General features: G+C 46.5%; 1 protein-coding gene across 4 annotated transcripts in view; it reads right to left on the minus strand.

Annotated features, from left to right (window-relative positions):
• Positions 1 to 18,618, minus strand: part of NRP2 (neuropilin 2) — a 120,528-nt gene that overhangs the window by 5,059 nt on the left and 96,851 nt on the right. For 2 of the 4 annotated variants that reach the window (XM_008145249.3, XM_008145248.3), the window contains exon 16: positions 365 to 415. In XM_008145249.3, coding sequence (XP_008143471.2) covers positions 365 to 415 — 51 coding nt within the window. Of the gene's footprint in view, positions 1 to 364; positions 416 to 13,815; positions 17,304 to 18,618 lie in introns of those variants that run through there. The other 2 variants (XM_008145253.3, XM_008145252.3) reach the window with 1 other exon arrangement.

Genomic DNA, 18,618 nt, shown 5'->3' on the forward strand with positions numbered 1-18,618 from the left:
AGGGTGTAAGAAGGGTCCCTACATGCCAAGGAACTGGCAACCACAGCAGGCCTGGGAGGTATTCACGCTGACGCTCATTCACTTAGGCACTTTTTGGAAGGAGGTGAACGGGTTCAAGCAGTGACTCCTGTAGAGGACCCTGGCCTTCACTTCTCAAGGGTTTCTCCAGATTTGAAGTCCATCAATGTTGAAAGTTGCTGGAAGTAGGGGACCTGTTTCAGATTAGGCAGAAGGGACTCGATATACTTTCTAAACTCTAAATTTGACCTTGACAGAGCAATTGGTGGTTTCTGGCCCTCTTCAGTACGTCTTTATAACCAAACTTGAATTTCATGATTATCTGCTAAATCATAGTAATACTCACCAACAACTTCATCTTCATAGCCCTCTCTCCCATGTACTTCTGGGATGTCCACTGTGATGAAAAAGGAAACAAACAAATCAAGTTATAACCAGTTCTATCACCATGGCTACAAGGCAGAGACTCGACCTTTCTGAGAACGACTCCTCGGTATGTTGGCAGCTCAAGCATCCCATCTGCTTCTAGATCATGTAACAGGCTTATTAACGGAGCCTTTCCCCTCAAAGGATCTATCTTTATGTCCAGTAACCAGAAGAACAGAAACAACAGGAAAGGTCTTTAGTGCCAGGTAAATCCTCACTTGTGTCTTTATAATGATTGTTATTCATTAGCAATATAGGTCTGAGTTTTGTCTAAGGCAACTTCAACGACATTGCATGTCCATCCTCGGTTGTCATGACTGTGTTGTTCATCTAGTATAACATGCTGACCCTCCTTATAGGATGATGCATCTAAGTGGACACAAAGTACAAGAGTTTTTCTCCTCTGGATTTCAAATAAATGTATGGTAATTTAAAGAAGTCATGTTCCATCATTATATGCTTCAATGTAGAATTGGAAAGAATGTCATGCCTATTCTCCTTCACATATCTGTGCTAATATCTCCCATCTTTCCTTTCCCGTCTATTTTTCTATTGGCTTTCTTCAGTTTAGAATAGATCAAACATGTCAAACATGGCATCCAATCTGACTAGCCCAGTCTTGAATATAGCTGAGTTAATTTACTCTGAATTTTCTCCAGTATTATCACTATCTTTTTCTTTTTATGATAATATTTTGGGGAAGGGGGTAATACAGGTTTTTCTATTCGCTATGCTGTCCATCTTATAGAAATCAGAGCCAATAAAATTACCTGTCTAAAATGGAAAAACATTAAAAAAGAGAATCAAATATGTGGTGAATAACAGGGTCTTATCACTTCTTTCAATCTCACAAGTTAATTATGCTTGTCCTGGCTGTCAGCAAAATGGCACCAAGTGAACGTATAACCCTATGAGAGTTCTATTCAGCCCAAAGTCAGGTGGGCAACCTTGAAGTCAGCACTGTAAACTATATGCAGAAATCAAGGCTTACCACAGAATCCAAATCCTAAACAGCTAAAGTATCAAACAAAAGGAATAAAAAGAGCTGGTCTGAACTTCTTGATCAGCACAACATCTCAGACAGGCTCTACTTGACCATGACCTGACCTGAAGATCCAGCTATCACGGCCACACATAAAATTCAGACTTTTCTTGGAGGTGCTAGTTGTAATCACGTTACAACCTCATCCCTGGCAAAAGCGCTAAAGCACATTCTCATCCCCTTGGTCGCCCAGAAGCGATGCACAAAACAAGGTGCCAAGACCCCACTTGAAAGGATCGACGCCATTGGCACCAATCCTCCATAAATCCAGCCTGCTCCTGGCATGTTTATAACACAGCAACCGGCACCTGCAGGCTGTGCCAGCCTCCCCGCCTCGGTGCCCATCCCCTGCATTATTCTCCAGGCCTCTACAATGCAGCCTGTTTCCCTGGAAGGAAGACGTGGACACGAATCAACAAGAGGCAGGTGGTGTCTGTCATGGGGATCAAATCAAACTTGTGAAAGTCAACCTGGAGATTTTTTTTAACCTTATGAAAAATAAAACAGACATGGAAGAAAGGGAGAAAGGGAGAAAGCCATCACATTTCCAACCACTAATGGTTTTTGATGCTCAGAGGTCTTAATACCTTCACGGTTAAAAGATGCAGAACATTGGATGAGACTATGAATGAGCCTAGAACAAAAATTGTGGGGCTCCTATCTGTGAGATTTGGGCAAATTCTGTTCTTGCAAAGGATGTGATGAGTTCTTGGAAGCTAGACTGCCATCTTGCTCCATCTCACACCCTCAGAGAAGAACTCTGAGGACACTATTGATGATGGTCTGGAAAGGGGTGGAGGTTGCCTGAATCTTAAAGAAAAAAGGGTAAGAGAGTGGTGATAACTATAACATTTTGTCCCAGGAGATCACAGCCTCTTGTCTCTGGAGGCAGAGGACTGGATGAGATGACCTCCTAAGAATCGTTCCATTTCTAAGAAACTGGACCAATGAGATTGGTCTGTGAAATTGATTGCCTAGATGTGGCTGATAGTTCTGCACCTGGAGAATTAAAGGCTACTTAAGGTGAAGAACACATTAGAGTCTTGACTTGGCTTTTGACTGCTTCCAGCAGTTTGGGTGAGTGGGAAGGGGTCGAAAAGAGGGTAAGTTAATCAACATTTTCAAACATGCATCTGTTCACCAAGCCTTAAAGAAAGAATGGCGCACTGGGGAAAACCCAAATAAAGGGAACATTTGTACAAAAACAATTTAATTTGATAGCAATTTTCTCTAGTCTCTTTGCTAATATTCTTGATATCTGGGTTTGATTAAGAGCTTTCTTTCTCAAAATGCTCTTTGATCTTCAAATGCCACCTTCCTTTTCTGTTGAGCCTAGTAGGTGAACCTCAGCTTGTTGGCAGCAAGGAGTATGGTTCCACCAGGTTCCTGTAGTTTTAGCAAAGAAAAGGCAAGGGTTTGGAGGAGGGAGAAGTAATGAATGAGGAGCTCAAGGCACAGAGTGGAGGTAGCAACTCCCTGGGAAGGAGACCTAGCTTGAGAAGTGAGGCAGATAGCAAAAACAAAAAACAAAAACAAAAAAAACACGTGGGGTCTAGAGACCTGGAATTTAGATTTTTTTTTTAATGAGGAAAAACTTGAAGAGAACCTGCCAGGACTCTGTTGTAGGGAGTGGTTATGAGTGTCAGATGGATGAGGAAAAGCAGAATGGGCCACACATTTAGGAGAACACAGGTCAGGGATGGATCTTACCACCCACATGACTTCCACTTTCAACCTTTGTGCTTACATGACCTTCTTTCCTTTTGGGCCCCTGTAGGTGTTCAATCTCAGGCCATCCGACTGCAAAGCCTAAATTCTGATGATCAGTACTGCATCAGGGCCAGAGGAGAGCCCTCTTCCCCTCGTCTGCTCTCAAGTTCTCTGGGTGTGGGCAGGACACTACAATTGCCTCCACATCATCATTACCCCATCCTAACAGAAATAAAGGTCTTGGATCCTAGTTGCCTGGATACACACCCTCCCGAGGTTTATGTGCATCACCACCTTGATGGGAACTAATGAAGATCTCTCATGAATGAGAAGATGTGGCAATCTGAAATTTGGGGCTTCACATTTTCTATGATAGGCGTTACTCAAAGAGGAAAGGCAGATTTAAATTGTTCTTCATTAACTGGCTAACTAACCAATCAACCAACCATCACTTATTAAGAGGATTTACTAGGTGCCCAGAAACCATATTGAGGACTTTGGGAAATGAAGATGTATGGGACCAGGTGTCTGTAATCAAGGCCCTGTGTGGTTGGGAAGCAAAGACTCACCTATGACAAAATAGTGTACAAGAAAGGGGGGCATTGTGCAGGAGATTCCTACTGCTGCTTGAGCACAGGGTGGGGATTGGGCAAAGGAGGCTAGGCCAGGAAAGAAACCCGGGAGTGAGGAGGAGAATGCTTCAGAATTAAGCTGCAAAATGGGGGCTGGAGGTTGTAGGAATGGTTTCAAACATGGCACCTGAAGCTTTTTACTCATACACTGAGTTCCTGGTTTGGGGCTCAAATTCATTTTTACCAGATTCTCTTTGAGGAATTCAAAGACACTGCCTTGCCCTGCCACAAATCCTCCACCCTGTACTTCCCTACCCGAGAGCCAGGTCTGTCCCCTCTCCCTGCACCCACTGCTGCAGACCAGCACAGTGAGAGGGAGAAGGGCTCATGGCGACCGGAAGGGATTTTAGTAGAGTTAGAGCAATCAAGCGAGCCTTCTTAAAACAAAAACAAACAAAAACGCAATCCAACTAAACATGGCCATTTTTATATGGACCTTGAACCTCAGACTGAAAGTCCTCTTGCTCCCCCAGGAGTTTTTTCTTTAGCATCACTGAGAGGTGGGTTAGGTACACAGTGATGAGTGATTCAAGGTCTCATCTAGCTCCCATTTTCCTGATTTTTCAGAGCAAGAGTCATTAAACATCCACTGGACTGTTTTAGGAACTCCTTCCCCCCTAGAAAAGTCAAATATTCTCCAGTGTCCTTATCATAGATCGAAATACTATGGCACGGAGGGTGAACAGCCATACCTAGTTAAGAACCGAACCTAGTCTAAGAGATGTTTACCCCAAGGGGTCTGGAACACTGCCTGGGGGCGTAAGACCACACATGCTGTGCAGAGGAAACACCCAGACACTCCCACCTGCACCGGGAAATTCCCCACTGAGCATGATTTAGGCCTCAAACAAGAATGCTCTCTCTCACAGTTCTTTCTTCTCTCTCTCTCTCCTCATTTTCTTTCTTTCTTAAATTAAGATCCTTTGGAGTTAGTTTCCTTTTCTGTTATAGAAAAATTGTGACCTTCACTTTCACCACTTGTGCTCTGCTGTGGTCTACTGTGAGTGTACTGGCATTGACATTGTTCTGTGTACTTTCTGTGTGGTACAGGGAGCTTCAGAGGGTGCTGAGAGAGTTAGTAGCCAAACCACTGGCTACTTTTATATAAATGATGTAAGACAGTCCATCCCCAGGTCACTTGTGCACAGATCATTTCAGGACACTGACATACACGGGTTCTCCAGAGAGTCCCTTCCATGCCTACTCTGAGCAGTGGATTGAGAGGCTTGGTTGAAGCCTTAGGACAGGTTTGCCATCTAGAATGTGTAGCAGAGACACCCCAAGGGCCATCCACTCTGTACCTGAAGGGAATATGGAGGCGTAGTGGACTGGGGGCAGCCTGGGAACAGACTGCCTGCTTCTTTCAAAAAACGATTTTTATTGATTTCAGAGAGGAAAGGAGAGGGAGAGAGAGGTAGAAACGTCAATGATGAGAGAACCATTGATCAGTTGTCTCCTGCATGTCCTCTACTGGGGATCAAGCCTGAAACCAGGGCATATGCCCTGACCAGGAATTGAACCGTGACCTCCTGGCTCATAGGTTGATGCTCAACCACTGAGTCACACAGGCCGGGCCAGATGGCCTCCTTCATGCCTGAGTTCTGCTACTGCCCCAGGTGTGAGCGCCTGGACAAGGTATTGACCTCCCTGAATCTCTGTCTGCTCCTCTGTAGAGTAACCATGGACCTTCCCTACTCTACAACTCTATCGTCTTTCTGGACAGAAAATAAGAGAGCTCTGAGGGCCCTTCTGCTGCATGCTTTCTGAACAGGGCTGCTGGCTGAAGGAGACAAGGCGGCTTCTACAGAAAAGGGCTCCATGGCCGCACACTGCTCTGCCCCCACCTTCACCCAACCTCTCCTCTCCTTACGTGGCTACTCCCCGAAGGCATCAATCTTAACCTTTTGCACTCGGATGTCGAGATTAAAATTACTCTTTGAATGTATCAATAATTTGAAATATAAAAAAATCCAAATAAATAAGTTTGTATGAAAAGAAACTCCAGTTTTTTATTCTACTGCCACGCTTTGTAAAATCTGGGGTATTTAAAAAATTAAATCCCGAGTAGAATAAAGGAATCGAGAAAAAAGCAAGCGAGTGCAAAGGGTTAAGGTGTGCGTGGAGAGAGAGGACCATGAAAAGGACAGACAAATGGGAGCCATGGGCGTCTATGTTTTCAATACTTTCCCAATAGGCTTAGGAACCAGTCCTGCCAACTGGCAATCCGGGAACTGACGACGTGGGTAAGTGTGCCCCAATTTTCAGGCCTCCACCTTGACTGAGGCAGGGCTGATCAAATGTCCCATGAAGCCATCCTTAACCCCTCCACTTAACCCACCAAACTGCAAGCAGCTTTAAAGCAAGGATCCAAGAGGCTCTCCCACACCGAAAATCACTGAAACCATTCATTTTCACAGGTACCAGGTGTCATCGCTTCTATGTTAAAGAGGAAGAAATTGAGGAAGGAGGGTAGAAAAATGCAATAAATTATTGAACCAATCAGCAGTGGAACTGAGAGCAAGCCACACTGTCAACACCTTGTTTTGGGCCTATGATTTGTTTGGGATAAGCTCTTGGCCACTTCGAGCTCTTGTTGAATTTGATTCCAAGTTCCCAACCCCCCTGAGCCAGCTAAATCACTGGACTGTTTAGATGGGAGTAGCCTTAAAAAATTCTCTCAGCCACTCTGTTTTGATCCCAGCAGGAGATACAACACTCAGACCAAAATAAATGGGAAATAATGAGGGACTAGGAGATATTTCTTGGCCCTCCAAAGTGTTTAATTTAGCACTGGCTAAAGGTGCACCCCCCTCCCCACTACGTACTCAATTTCCCTAATTTGGTTTGCTCATCCCAGTTGCTACAAGAAGCCAAAGGTTCAGATGCTAATCTAAACTTTGCCAAAGCTGCTCCAGAGTCAGGCTACTTGCGAGCCATTCACCCCTTGCTGGGTTTGGCTTGAGTTTAGAAACACCACCAGAAGATCCTTCATCCTGGGTTATTATCTCGTAGGCTAGAGCCAAATCTAATGAAAATCATGGAAAAGAAATGTTTTTTATTTTTTTTGGAGTTTTCAAATGGCTTCAAGCTGGAAAGGAAAAGGGGGCTTGGTTTGAGATATTGGAAGAGTCTGAACCTGAATTTAGCCATTATTTTTTATTATTTTTAGTTGAATAACTAGGAGGAAACACTAAAAAGGATTGGAAATAGCAACTGCAATGAGAAGGCTGTAAAATGACCTAATAATGCTTTCAAGTGTGGAGGCAGATGAGCAGCTGAGGCCAGAATGGCTCCACCGAGCCCCAACAATAGCGTGGAAATAAGAAAAACACAGTCAGAGAAATGGTTAGCTATAAAGATGGGCTTCACAACTGCGTGGGCTGGGAAAACCCAGCCATGTGGACAGAGGGCAATTCTGGAGCCTCTTCTTTACTCTAGGTCCGTGGTCAGCAAACTGCAGCTCGCGAACCACATGCGGCTCTTTGACCCCTTGAGTGTAGTAGCTCTTCCACAAAGTATCACGGCCTGGGCGAGTCTATTTTGAAGAAGTGGCGTTAGAAGAAGTTTAAGGTTAAAAAATTTGGCTCTCAAAAGAAATTTCAATCGTTTTACTGCTGATATTTGGCTCTGTTGACTAATGAGTTTGCCGACCACTGCTTGAAAAATCCGAGACATTCTCCATTTCTGTAAGAAGACATGTCAAAAAGGATGTCTTCTTTTTTTTTTTTTTTTTTTAAATATATTTTATTGATTTTTTACAGAGAGGAAGGGAGAGGGATAGAGAGCTAGAAACATCGATGAGAGAGAAACATCGATCAGCTGCCTCCTGCACCCATCTCACTGGGGATGTGCCCGCAACCAAGGCACATGCCCTTGACCGGAATCGAACCTGGGACCTTTCAGTCCGCAGGCCGACGCTCTATCCACTGAGCCAAACCGGTTTCGGCAAAGGATGTCTTCTTAAAGATTGCTCCATATGGCCCTAACTGGTTTGGCTCAGTGGATAGAGTGTCGGCCTGCAGACTCAAGGGTCCCAGGTTCGATTCCGGTCAAGGGCATGTACCTTGGTTGCGGGCACATAACCCAGTGGGGAGTGTGCAGGAGGCAGCTGATTGATGTTTCTCTCTCATCGATGTTTCTAACTCTCTATCCCTCTCCCTTCCTCTCTGTAAAAAATCAATAAAATACATAAAAAAAAAAAAAAGATTGCTCCATATGATTCCACAGGTTCATGAAAAGTCTCTTACACATGCACCTCACCGAGAGAGCTGGTTATACTGAGAAGCTGGGCAGCTCTTCTGAACACAAGAATGAATGAATGATTCTGAGATAAGATGTTAGGTGTTCCAGAAAGGTACCTCTCTTTACCTGTTCAAGAGGTGATTTCCACAGAAGCTTGCTGGCGACCAATGCAATTGTGTAATTAGAGAATAATAGAATAATAGAATAATAAATTCTTCTGACTCTAGGTTTGGTCTCCTCAGAGAATGCAACCAGTTGGAGGAACTAAGCAATTAAGCCTTTGTGTGAAGGAATCTGATCCACGCTTTTCTGGGAGAAGGTTTTGGTGGGGGGATGGCAGGGCAAGTGTAAGGATGTCAGAGGAGAGGGATGGGGGCCACCAAGAGGGAGGAGGGTGCAGGCTGGAGATGAATACCTGGTGCAAAGGACAGGCCTCCTTGGGGGAAGAGGAGGGGACGATGGCCCTCTCAGGAGTTGTGAAGCAGATGGTGGTTATGGTGTGGGCCCAGGGCTTCTCGTGAGACTACTATTGAGCTCACATTCTTGTCTGCATTTGGCCAAGGCCTTTGAGGCACCCCAGGTCTCCTTTGATGCTCCCATCTCACGCCCATCTAGGTCCTAATGACTGTCTTCCTATTTTAGTACCAGCTGTCAGAACTGTCCTAGAGAAGCAACGAGGAAGCTTACATGGGCCCCTGAGGTCTTCACGTCCCCTTTCCCAGCTCCTTGGTGCCAGTAGGGAATTGCTGAGGGACAAAACAGTTCTTTAACAGTCTGTGCTAAAATAGAGTCTCAAACCAGCAGGCCGGCTGAGAACAGGACTCTGGTCAAGGCCACCTCCGGCTCAAAGCTTTCCCTGCACTGCCATCATTACCGGAGCTGGCTGCTCTTTAACAAGGCGCAGAGAACTCTAGTCCACGTGTCCTGCTAATGAGTCCTGCTGCCCGAGAAAAACTGCTGTGGTCAAAGGCCAAGACACGGCATACTGTCATTCCAGCTCCGGATCAGAGCCTTTGCTTGTGGGTATGTTAGTTAATATATTAAAAGGGCTCAATTTTGCACAAGTATACACAGAAGGCAACACAAGGCTTGTGTGCGTGGTGATGTCTCTAGCTCACTCCCCCCCCCTCGAGCTTATGCTGCTTTCCCCCGAGCCATCCAGCAGTCCTGGATTTTTGGCAGGTCCTAGAAGCCCACACAGCCCATATACGGCCGTAGAAACGATCCATTATGCTCAGAGTCAGAGTTCCATTTTCATGACCCCTTTGTCTTAGTGCCTGGTAGAAACAGGGTAGTGCTCTTGGAAGAAATGGTGTTTGGAACTAAGAGAAAACCCTTGTTTTCTCTCCCATTTGCCACTCCTGCCTGGAGCCATTTGGGGCTAGTGGTTTTGCCTGCACATATAAACCTCCCACTAGAAAACAGCCTCATCACCTGCTGTCTTTCCTCGGGTCACACCGGCCCGAACCTCCCCTGAAGGAAGCTGGACATCGCCTTTCAGCCCAAGGACTGGAGAATCTCGGTTGGTATGTAGACCTACTTGTGGCAGCTGGAACATTTTAGTCTGCAGCACAGTACTGTGCACTGACCTTAAAGGATGGTTTTACATGAATTTTTTAGTAGAAAACATAAATAAATAACAGCAAGGCATAGCACAGCCACTCTTTGAGTAAACCAAGTGGAACTCATTAATCACGAAGAATAGGGCTCTGCCTGCTGAACCCAGGGACAGAATTCACTCCTGGGCCACAGTTGCCACGGCTCCGGTGAGCTGCCATGTACAGCCAGGCCCACATTCTCTGCATATTAGAAGTGTTTTTTAAAAAGTCCCTGGGATTAAAATTCCCTTTGGCTAAAGCTACCCAAAGTCTTCTCTTGTAAGCACTCTGCCCACTTTAGAGAAAGGGAGACTGTCACAGAGATTATGTGGCTCGTGCAAGTGTGTCCTAGGATGCTCTCCATTGTCCACAACCTTGTTGCCCTCTCAAAGGGGGACAGGTCTATTTAAAAGGAAACCCGTAGCCATCTGAAGCATGTATGAAAATGAAATCAGTCACACCATGTAACCCAGACATGTTATTGGAGACAAACACGTGTACAGAGTTGACTTTAAGGATGTTCACAGCAATCCTATCTAATAAAGAGGCAATATGCAAATTGACCATCATTCCAACACACAAGATGGCCGCCACAAGATGGCCGGCAGGGGAGGGCAGTTGGGAGGGACCAGGCCTGCAAGGGAGAGCAGTTGGGAGTGATCAGGCCTGCAGGGGAGGGCAGTTAGGGGTGACCGGGCTGGCAGAGGAGGGCAGATGGGGGCGACCAGGCCTGCAGGGGAGTACAGTTGGGGGGACCCAGGCCTGCAGGGGAGGGCAGTTGTGCAGGCAACTAGGCCGGCAGGGGAGGGCAGTTAGGGGTGACCAGGCTGGCAGGGGAGGGCAGTTAGGGGTGACCAGGCTGGCAGGCAGAAACGGTTAGGGGCAATCAGGCAGGCAGGCAGGTGAGCGGTTTGGAGCCAGCAGTCCTGGATTGTGAGAGGGATGTCTGACTGCCCACCGGGATCGGGCCTAAACGGACAGTCAGACATCCCTCGAGGGGTCCCAGATTGGAGAGGGTATAGGCTGGGCTGAGGGACACACACCCCCGTGCACGAATTTCGTGCACTGGGCCTCTAGTATTGCTTATTATAGTAAAAACTAAACAAGAAGAAAACTGGACACAACCTGAATGCTCACCAGTAGGGGAGCACTTAATAAACTACAATATTTCACATGATACGGAATGCTCTACAGCAGCTAAAGGGCGGGGTAAATTTGTCCATGTGAACTGATGTAACCTTGACACTTTGTCAAGTGAAAACAAGCAAGTTGTCCAACAAAGAGTGCAAACGCTATGATACCATTTACGCAGAACAAAAACAAACCCCAACCAAACCAAACCGCAGAATTGGGCATGAAGGTTTTTTGAACTCTTGAAGGTCAGACTGAAAAAAACACACAAACTCCCAAGAAATATTACTTTACCCAGAAGAGAGGAGAGGGATTCTGGGTTTTCTGCCCACCCGCTGGCCTTGGGGAAAGAATGGTTTCTGCTGGTTTGCCTGAGGTACCTATTCTCCAATAACAGCATTCCATGCGAAAAGGGGTTTTGCTCTTTGGCGATCCCCCAAACCTCACCTCTCTTCACTGCTTAGGTTTGGGGCCAAGCAGAGCTCCCCACAGTTAGTACAAATGTGCTCTGGCCAAGGGCTGTGGCCTGACACCTTCTGAGGGTGCAGGCTTCTGCTTATATCTAACCTCTAGACGCACCCCAACGGGCGCAAGCTGTCAGGCTTCATTAATTCCTACACCCTTCCAGCTTTTAATTTATTTATATAAGGCGATGCCTCTCCCTGCCGACTGTAAGGCCATCAGCCGGCGTCCCCTCCCCTTCGTGTTCGCTGGTTGGATTTGTTGTGTGTTTTCTTTGGGCCGTCACTAAAGTGGATGAAAGGCAAACTACAGCTGTGAGAAGCCCAGCGATCTGCACAATTAGAGAGAAAATGAGCCGCGTGGACAGGCCTGAAGACTGGCTCAGGTGTGCAGCCCACCACGCAGACAAATCAAAGCTCAACAATGAAGCCCTCTCCATCAACGATTACAGAAAGGCCATGATGTGGGTGCAAAACCACCGCAGAGTCAGGGAGGAGGGGCAGTAAACAGGCCGCGGGAGACCGGCGCGGCTTCGGTTACCTGGGCAGGAGGGCAGGTCTCGCTTCCACAGCAAGAACACTCATTTAAAGCTTCATAAAGGGCCAGGTAGGAGCCCAAACAGGCCATACGGGGCCTTGGCATCTGGTATTTATGATCCATGGAAACACAATTTCTGCAACATTTATGTTTGAGCTTGGTCTGAAATACCACACTGATTATAGTGCTGTGTGGACACCTAAGATCAGAGTCCTAACAGCCTTTCTCCTTTTGGGGCAGAGAAAGTTCCTCTAGAATGAGCTGTGGGGCTAGAACCAAGGCAGGAAGTGCAAGGATGGAATTCTCCAAGGGGGCTCCAAAAACAGCAATGCTAACGGAGCATACACGATGGCTCACTTAATTTAGTCTGGCAAATTTGGTCCCAGGCCAGCTCAGGAAAATGGTGACCGAGCCTGGGTCTTTGCCTGAAAGAAATATTTTACTAATGGGAACAAATGGCTTTAAAAAGGAAAGCCAAATGTTACTCAGACAAAATGGGCAATCATGCTTGTCATTAGAGGAGCAAACGAGCCTCTCGCCATGGACAGTCTCCTCTGCTCCCTGCCCGGGACAGACGGGGACATCTGTGGAGCCATCTGTACTGTCAGAGCTGCCTCTGAGACCTGAAAACCAGGAGCCCGTTTCCTCTGAGCACCACTGGGAGGTTTTATAGCTGTAAGAGCATCTTTTCCTGGACCTAGGTTTAAAGAGGGAAAAAGAAGGACTCGGGCGGAAATTGGGCCTTTTGGATATGTCCCTTTAAGACCTTGAATCATGGTTCTCAGACCCCTGAGGAAGGCTCCTGGGTTGATGAAATGCTCTACCAATAGGGGGTGGTGGAAAAATCCTTCCACATCTCTTTTTTACCACATTCTAGAAACATTCAACAACAGGAAGGTTGCAATTCCTAGATTTTTTTCCTCCGAATCCCACCATGATTGAAATATCCTATATAATAAAAGCTCAGCAACCAAAGCAGCAGAATGACCAGAACAACCAGAGATCAGAAGACCACGCTCCCTCACCCCGGCTGGCAGCCCCTCAGTGAGCAGTTAGGGGTGGTCAGGGAGGCAGGCAGAGTGGTTAGGGGCAATCAAGCAGGCAGGCAGAGGCAGTTAGGGGCGATCAGTCAGGCAGGCGAGTGGTTAGGGGCTATCAGTCAGGCAGGTGAGAGGTTAGGGGTGATCAGGCAGGCAGGCGAGCAGTTAGAGGCCAGCAGTCCCGGATTATGAGAGGGATGTCTGACTGCCGGTTTAGGCCCAATCCCGTGGATTTCGAGAGGGTGCAGGCCGGGCATGAATTTCATGCACCAGGCCTCTAGTTTTATATAACTAATCACTGACAACCCAAAGAGGAGAACCAAAGAAAAATGCTTGTCAACAAGACATGGCTTTTGGAATAAGTTCCCTCAATCCCTCTCCTCAAAGTTTTAAAGGAATGTCCCTTTCATAAGAGTTCAGGATCACAGCAATTTATCATTATCTTCACGACTTGCTCCAAAATGAAGTCAGGAATATCTCTGAGTCTCGAATATGCTACAAGTTTCCATTTTGTCTGTGAAAGTGCTCCCCTTGCTTGGGAAGTAATAATTAGGTAGGCGAGGCCCAAGACACCGCCTTTTCATAGAGTCGAGCTCACCTTTTGGCCTCCCTGGTCCCATTACCCCTGGGCCCCTTTGAAAATAGAGTCCAGTCTCCAGGGGTTTTCCATCAAGAGAAATTTTGTGGAAATCACATCGAACGATTTAGCACTTAGCAACTTTTGCAAAATCCCACACCAATCATAAAAGTTGGCTCAGCTGCACAAATTGGATAAATTCCTAATAAGCAGTAATAAAACTAAAGGGAAGGGAAGCTGGCATTCAGCCCCAAGGAGCAAACCCACCCACCGCCCACAGCAATGCCCTGTAGCTCAGAAGACAGACAACCTGTAGGCTCTGAAAACATCAATTTGTTCAAAGCCTACATTTCCACTTTGTTCTCTCAGGCAAAAGGGAAGAAAAAAAAAACCCCAGATGTTTGTATAAAAAATATTATCATTTTATTACATTCCACAACAATACATTTTCAAATAGTTTCCAATGTCCACAAGTGATTTCGACGCACAGGCAACTGAGCAATGCAAGAGTTGTCACAGCTATAGGGAGAGGGGATCAGAACAGGAAGTTAAAATGTTTATGTTTTCTTGTTGTTTTGTTTTCTTGTTGTTCTTTGGTAATTTTCGATTATTTAGGTGTTTGCTTGCCTGCTAGTTTCAAAAGACAGGGTCCTTTTAAAGATGGGGTATCAACTTCAGAAACATGACTTAATTTCCTATCCTAATCTGGCTTTAATCCCTAAATGGTAGGACAACGGAAAGGACAATTTTACTTTATTTTAAGCATCCTGTTTGGTTAATGGCAATGATATGATTTTTTTTTCTGCCTTTGCCAGCAATCAGGGGACAGCAATTGGCAGCACAATGTCAAGGAAGGGATTTTCACCCATCGATCAGGGCTTCCTTCCTGGGTCTGTTGATATGAAACCTCTACTAAGGCAAAAACTTTAGCAGCCCGAGCGAGACCTTCAATTCATTCATTCACCCATTTATATTTTCTTAGTTGCTATTACCTCTTTGTCTTCTTTGAAGCAACTCTAAACACATGCACGCATGCAGTCACCTGTCCAATCTATTTTTCTTAGGCGAGAGCGACCCTCCCTCCCTCTATGAAATACAGAATTTTGCTTTTTAAAGCTGCAAGGCATGATTTTGTAGAAGAGCCGCCCTTTTAGCATAGTACCTGGGTAATACTATGAAAGTTGCTGGGGCTGAGAGAGGAGAGAGAGAGAGAGAGGATGGAATGACAACCCCAGCTGAAGTGCATCATGGGATTGACAAAGATTTGAGCAGCCTCATATCCTCAACTATGGCATGTCCATAATGATGATGCCACAAGGGGCATCAGATAAAGATACAGCAAGTTCATAAAGGTTGTTGTCTTCTTTTAAAGAAGGGAAATCCTCAAGGGTATATGGTAACTCAAGACAGTTGCTACACTGGCTGGATTTTCCAGGTGTAATTTCCTGACACAGCTCCAGGGGGCTCCAACAGGGGTGCCAATCATTTCCAGGGAATGCCTGGCCCCAGCTGCAGACTGGATGTGGACACCTGCGATACAAGCCCTTCGTGACTGGCATGGAAGTCATCACAGGGTACCCTGGCTCCTGCCCCTCCTCCCTCTCCCTGCTTCTCTCTGCAGTCTTCAGCTGGGCTAGGATTCTTCTTGAAATCTCAAGGTGGCTCATACTCTAGCCTTTCATCTTTCCTTTTCTTGGCAGGGCTGCTGTGGCTGAGACGGAGTCTCTCTTTGAAATAGAATAGGAGTGGGAGAGCACCATTCTTTCAGAAGGATGAAACAAGCCAGATGCTAAAGTGAGTGTGTGCTAGAGGGAGTGATGTGGATATTCTGAAAGAATGTCGAAAAGTCTCTCTCTGCCAAGCAGCCAAAAATAAAAATAAAAATCTATCATTAGGATTTTGTTCTCAGAAGGTACCTGAAGCTTTGAGCCCAGGCAACCTTCTTTGGAGAGGATGCTGTATTTCCCCAGGGGATTCCTAGCAGGAAGGTGAGAAATAAACACCCCCAAGGCGGAGCCCCAGTACACTGTGAATCTCAGTGAATCTCGTTAAAATAGGCATTTTCTATCAATGAAATTGACTACATTATTGAATCTATCCTCTGTACACTATCATTAGGCCGTTTATCTCCAACATCCCTTTCCCTGTTGCTTAGAGGACAAATGGGCAGCAACGGATTTATCTTCATTACACCTTCTCCTGACCATGAGGCAACATCTGGAAATGCCAGGCCAGCCTAGGAGGGTGGACTTGCCAGATGCTACAAATGGTTTAAGGGGTAGCACATTGGTACGTTTAAAAAATGATGACTCTTTATTCTCTCATCATATTCAAATAAGTCAGGTGGACAGCCTTATATATTAGTGGCTATAGGTTCAGGCACACAGCAACACCATGAAAGAAAGCAAATGATCCCTTTCCCCCATATTTTACAAACGCTATTACAGTGGCCGATATAACACCAAGGGATGTGGTTCCTAACCGTCTTACCCAACTCCCTTTAAGGTTGGGCACAGGGATTCCTCTCCGGTGAGGAGACTTAAAGAGAACATTTCAGTCCCTCCTTCTTCCGCCTTCTCTCCCCCACCTCCTCCTGCTCTCCACAAGCTACCGCTTTCCCTACATCAGCCTCAGGTCCGTCATTCGCTATGACTTACTCCAAGATTGGACTTAACCGATAACAGCTAAACATTCATTATGAGCTTCTCTTTGTAAGGCAACATGACACAGATTTGCTTCAGGGCTGGAGGAAGAGGTGGTTCCACTCGCACCCAATGGCTGTTATCTTGTTACTTCAAAGACACCAGGAGACACGACAGGGGGTCCTGTCTGAGTGCACAGGGAACCTTCCTCTCGGGGCAGGGGGCAGGGGGTGGGGTTTTGGGATGGGGATGGGAGGGGCCACATTTCGGTCCATGTGGCCTCAAGGTTTCTAGGTGCCCGGAGATGACAATGGTAGCCAACAGAAAGCCAGCCAGAGCTAGATAAGGCAACAAAAAGCTTCAACCTCTTCTCCAAGTAAACAAAACTAGGACAGTATATTATTTTCTCGTCAAATGTACCCCCGGAGAAGTAACACAATAGTTAAAGGGGGACCCTCTCTCAACACACCCACACACTCCCCACCCCACCCCGACAATGAACCGGTCTCTCTCACACTCACGCACACACAGAGCTACTCACACGCGCAGAATGTATACTATGTACAAACACAGATCCAGGGCTCCCCTCCGGTCCGCCGGGAGGGGGAGGGGGTAAGGCAAGGGGACATCAGGGGACCAGTCTCTGGAAGAAAACCAGCTGAGCCTTGAGCTGTGAAGTGCTTAGGGATGTATCTCTTCTCCAGTCCAAGATGCAACCAACATTAGAGTTGGGGTTGGTCGGTGGGTTGGATTAGAATCAACAAAAGGACAAAAAAAAAAAAAAAAAAAAAAAAAAGAACTGAAGAATAATGGTCAGGATGGACAAGAGTGCACAGGGTTTGGGCCCCAAGAGAGAGATGTCTGAGGGTTCACACAGAGACTAGGCGAGGAGAAAAAAGTGCAAAATCGAGGCAACGTGTCTGCAGTCTTTCTTGTTTGTTTTGGGTGCTGTCCTTGCTTCGGCCTCAGCAGTGCGAGGGGCGGTCTTGCTCTAGCTTAATGGTTAGGGTGGGCTCCACCGCCAGAGGGGCCCCGTTGGTGTAGTGGGAGGTTTTGTAGGTGATGGAGTGATCGGTCTTCTTGGCCGCATAGCGGAACCGGTGGTAGTGGAGCACCAGGGCCAGCGCGACGGAGACCAGCACCAGCACGGCACCCCCGGCGGCCATAACGTAATACCAGTAGGCTGGGATGGGCTGCACGGGCACCGTGTCCACTGTGGGCTCGGTCCCTGGTAGGAGGGTGCCCCCTGGTGGAGAGACACAGAAGAGTGTTGCTAGGCTGAGAGCATGCAGACTAATAAAAAATTAATTAAAAAAAAAAGGAAACACACACATGCTTTGGAGTGGATAGGGAAGGGGACAGGGGAATAAGATGACACCAAGTATCTAGTTCGTAACAAGTACTTCTATTCACAACCTTCGAGGTACGTCCTGTCAGACCCATTTTACAGATGAGGAAATAGAGGCTCAGAGAGGTTAAACCAATAGTTGGTATGCAGCAAGTAGGTAGTAAGTATGGGATTCAACCAAGATCTGTAGGGTTAGAAAGCTCTTCTCTTCCTTCTGTTCCATCACAATTACGCTATAATACGTAGAAGCGGTATAATTTACACACACACACACACACACACACATATACACACACATACACACACACGCATGCACGCACAAATAAATGATGTTGATAGGACTTCTGGGATTCCGTAAGGCTGGTTCCCTGAATGGGTGGAAATACAGTATTTGGTCTGGCTGGCTAGCATTTTCAAACAATGTATTAATTAGGCTGGCTCGACTTGAAGGTAAATTCCACTTTGGATTGCCAACGCTTCCATGCCCACTGAAATCAGCCTGGTCTTGTCTAAACAGGTCAATTACCACTGTCAAGCAATGACTAACGATTCATTAAAAAAAAAATTGTATAGAGGATTTTAAAATCTGATTGGAAGGATGTTGCAACAACAAAAAAAATGTGGCCACAAAATGATAGTGGGTGTGTGAGAGCGAGAGTGAGTGAGGGCAAAGGGAGGGAGATCATTCTTCATCACGGGGAACACAGGGGAGGGAAGAGAAGCTAGCAGAGGATTTAGAAGGCAACCGCATTTGCTGGCCGGCCTCTGGTTGCCATGGAGATGATGTAGTAGATTTAAGCCCAGGGTAACTCTGGGGAATGACTGGCTGGAGTCCCACTTGATGCAAAACAGTACTACAACGTGTTTCTCCCAGAGATTTACATCAGATGAGAATCTGGCCCGGGATGGGACTAGGAGCTTCTGAGCTTGCCAAAACCAGACATGATCTTTACTTCTGAAAAATGATATATGCTTAACCTATGAAAATACCTCCCTAGCTGCTTGCATCAGATGCCGGTGGGTAGAAGGAGGTATCTTCTCTATCCATGGGGTACCCAGTGGGGGGCCGTGGCCATGCTGGGGCCTTCTCCGTACCTCGCTGGTCCTACTCTGTGGGTGTTTCTCTGCTCAAGACACAGACAGAGCTCACTTGTAGTTTCAGGCCTCCCCCGTGAGACCCAGAGCTCCTCAAGCAGGTGAAGAATGAGCGCTC

Source organism: Eptesicus fuscus, chromosome 11 (genome assembly GCF_027574615.1).
Source record: "Eptesicus fuscus isolate TK198812 chromosome 11, DD_ASM_mEF_20220401, whole genome shotgun sequence".
In the NCBI taxonomy this organism is placed as follows: domain Eukaryota; kingdom Metazoa; phylum Chordata; class Mammalia; order Chiroptera; family Vespertilionidae; genus Eptesicus; species Eptesicus fuscus.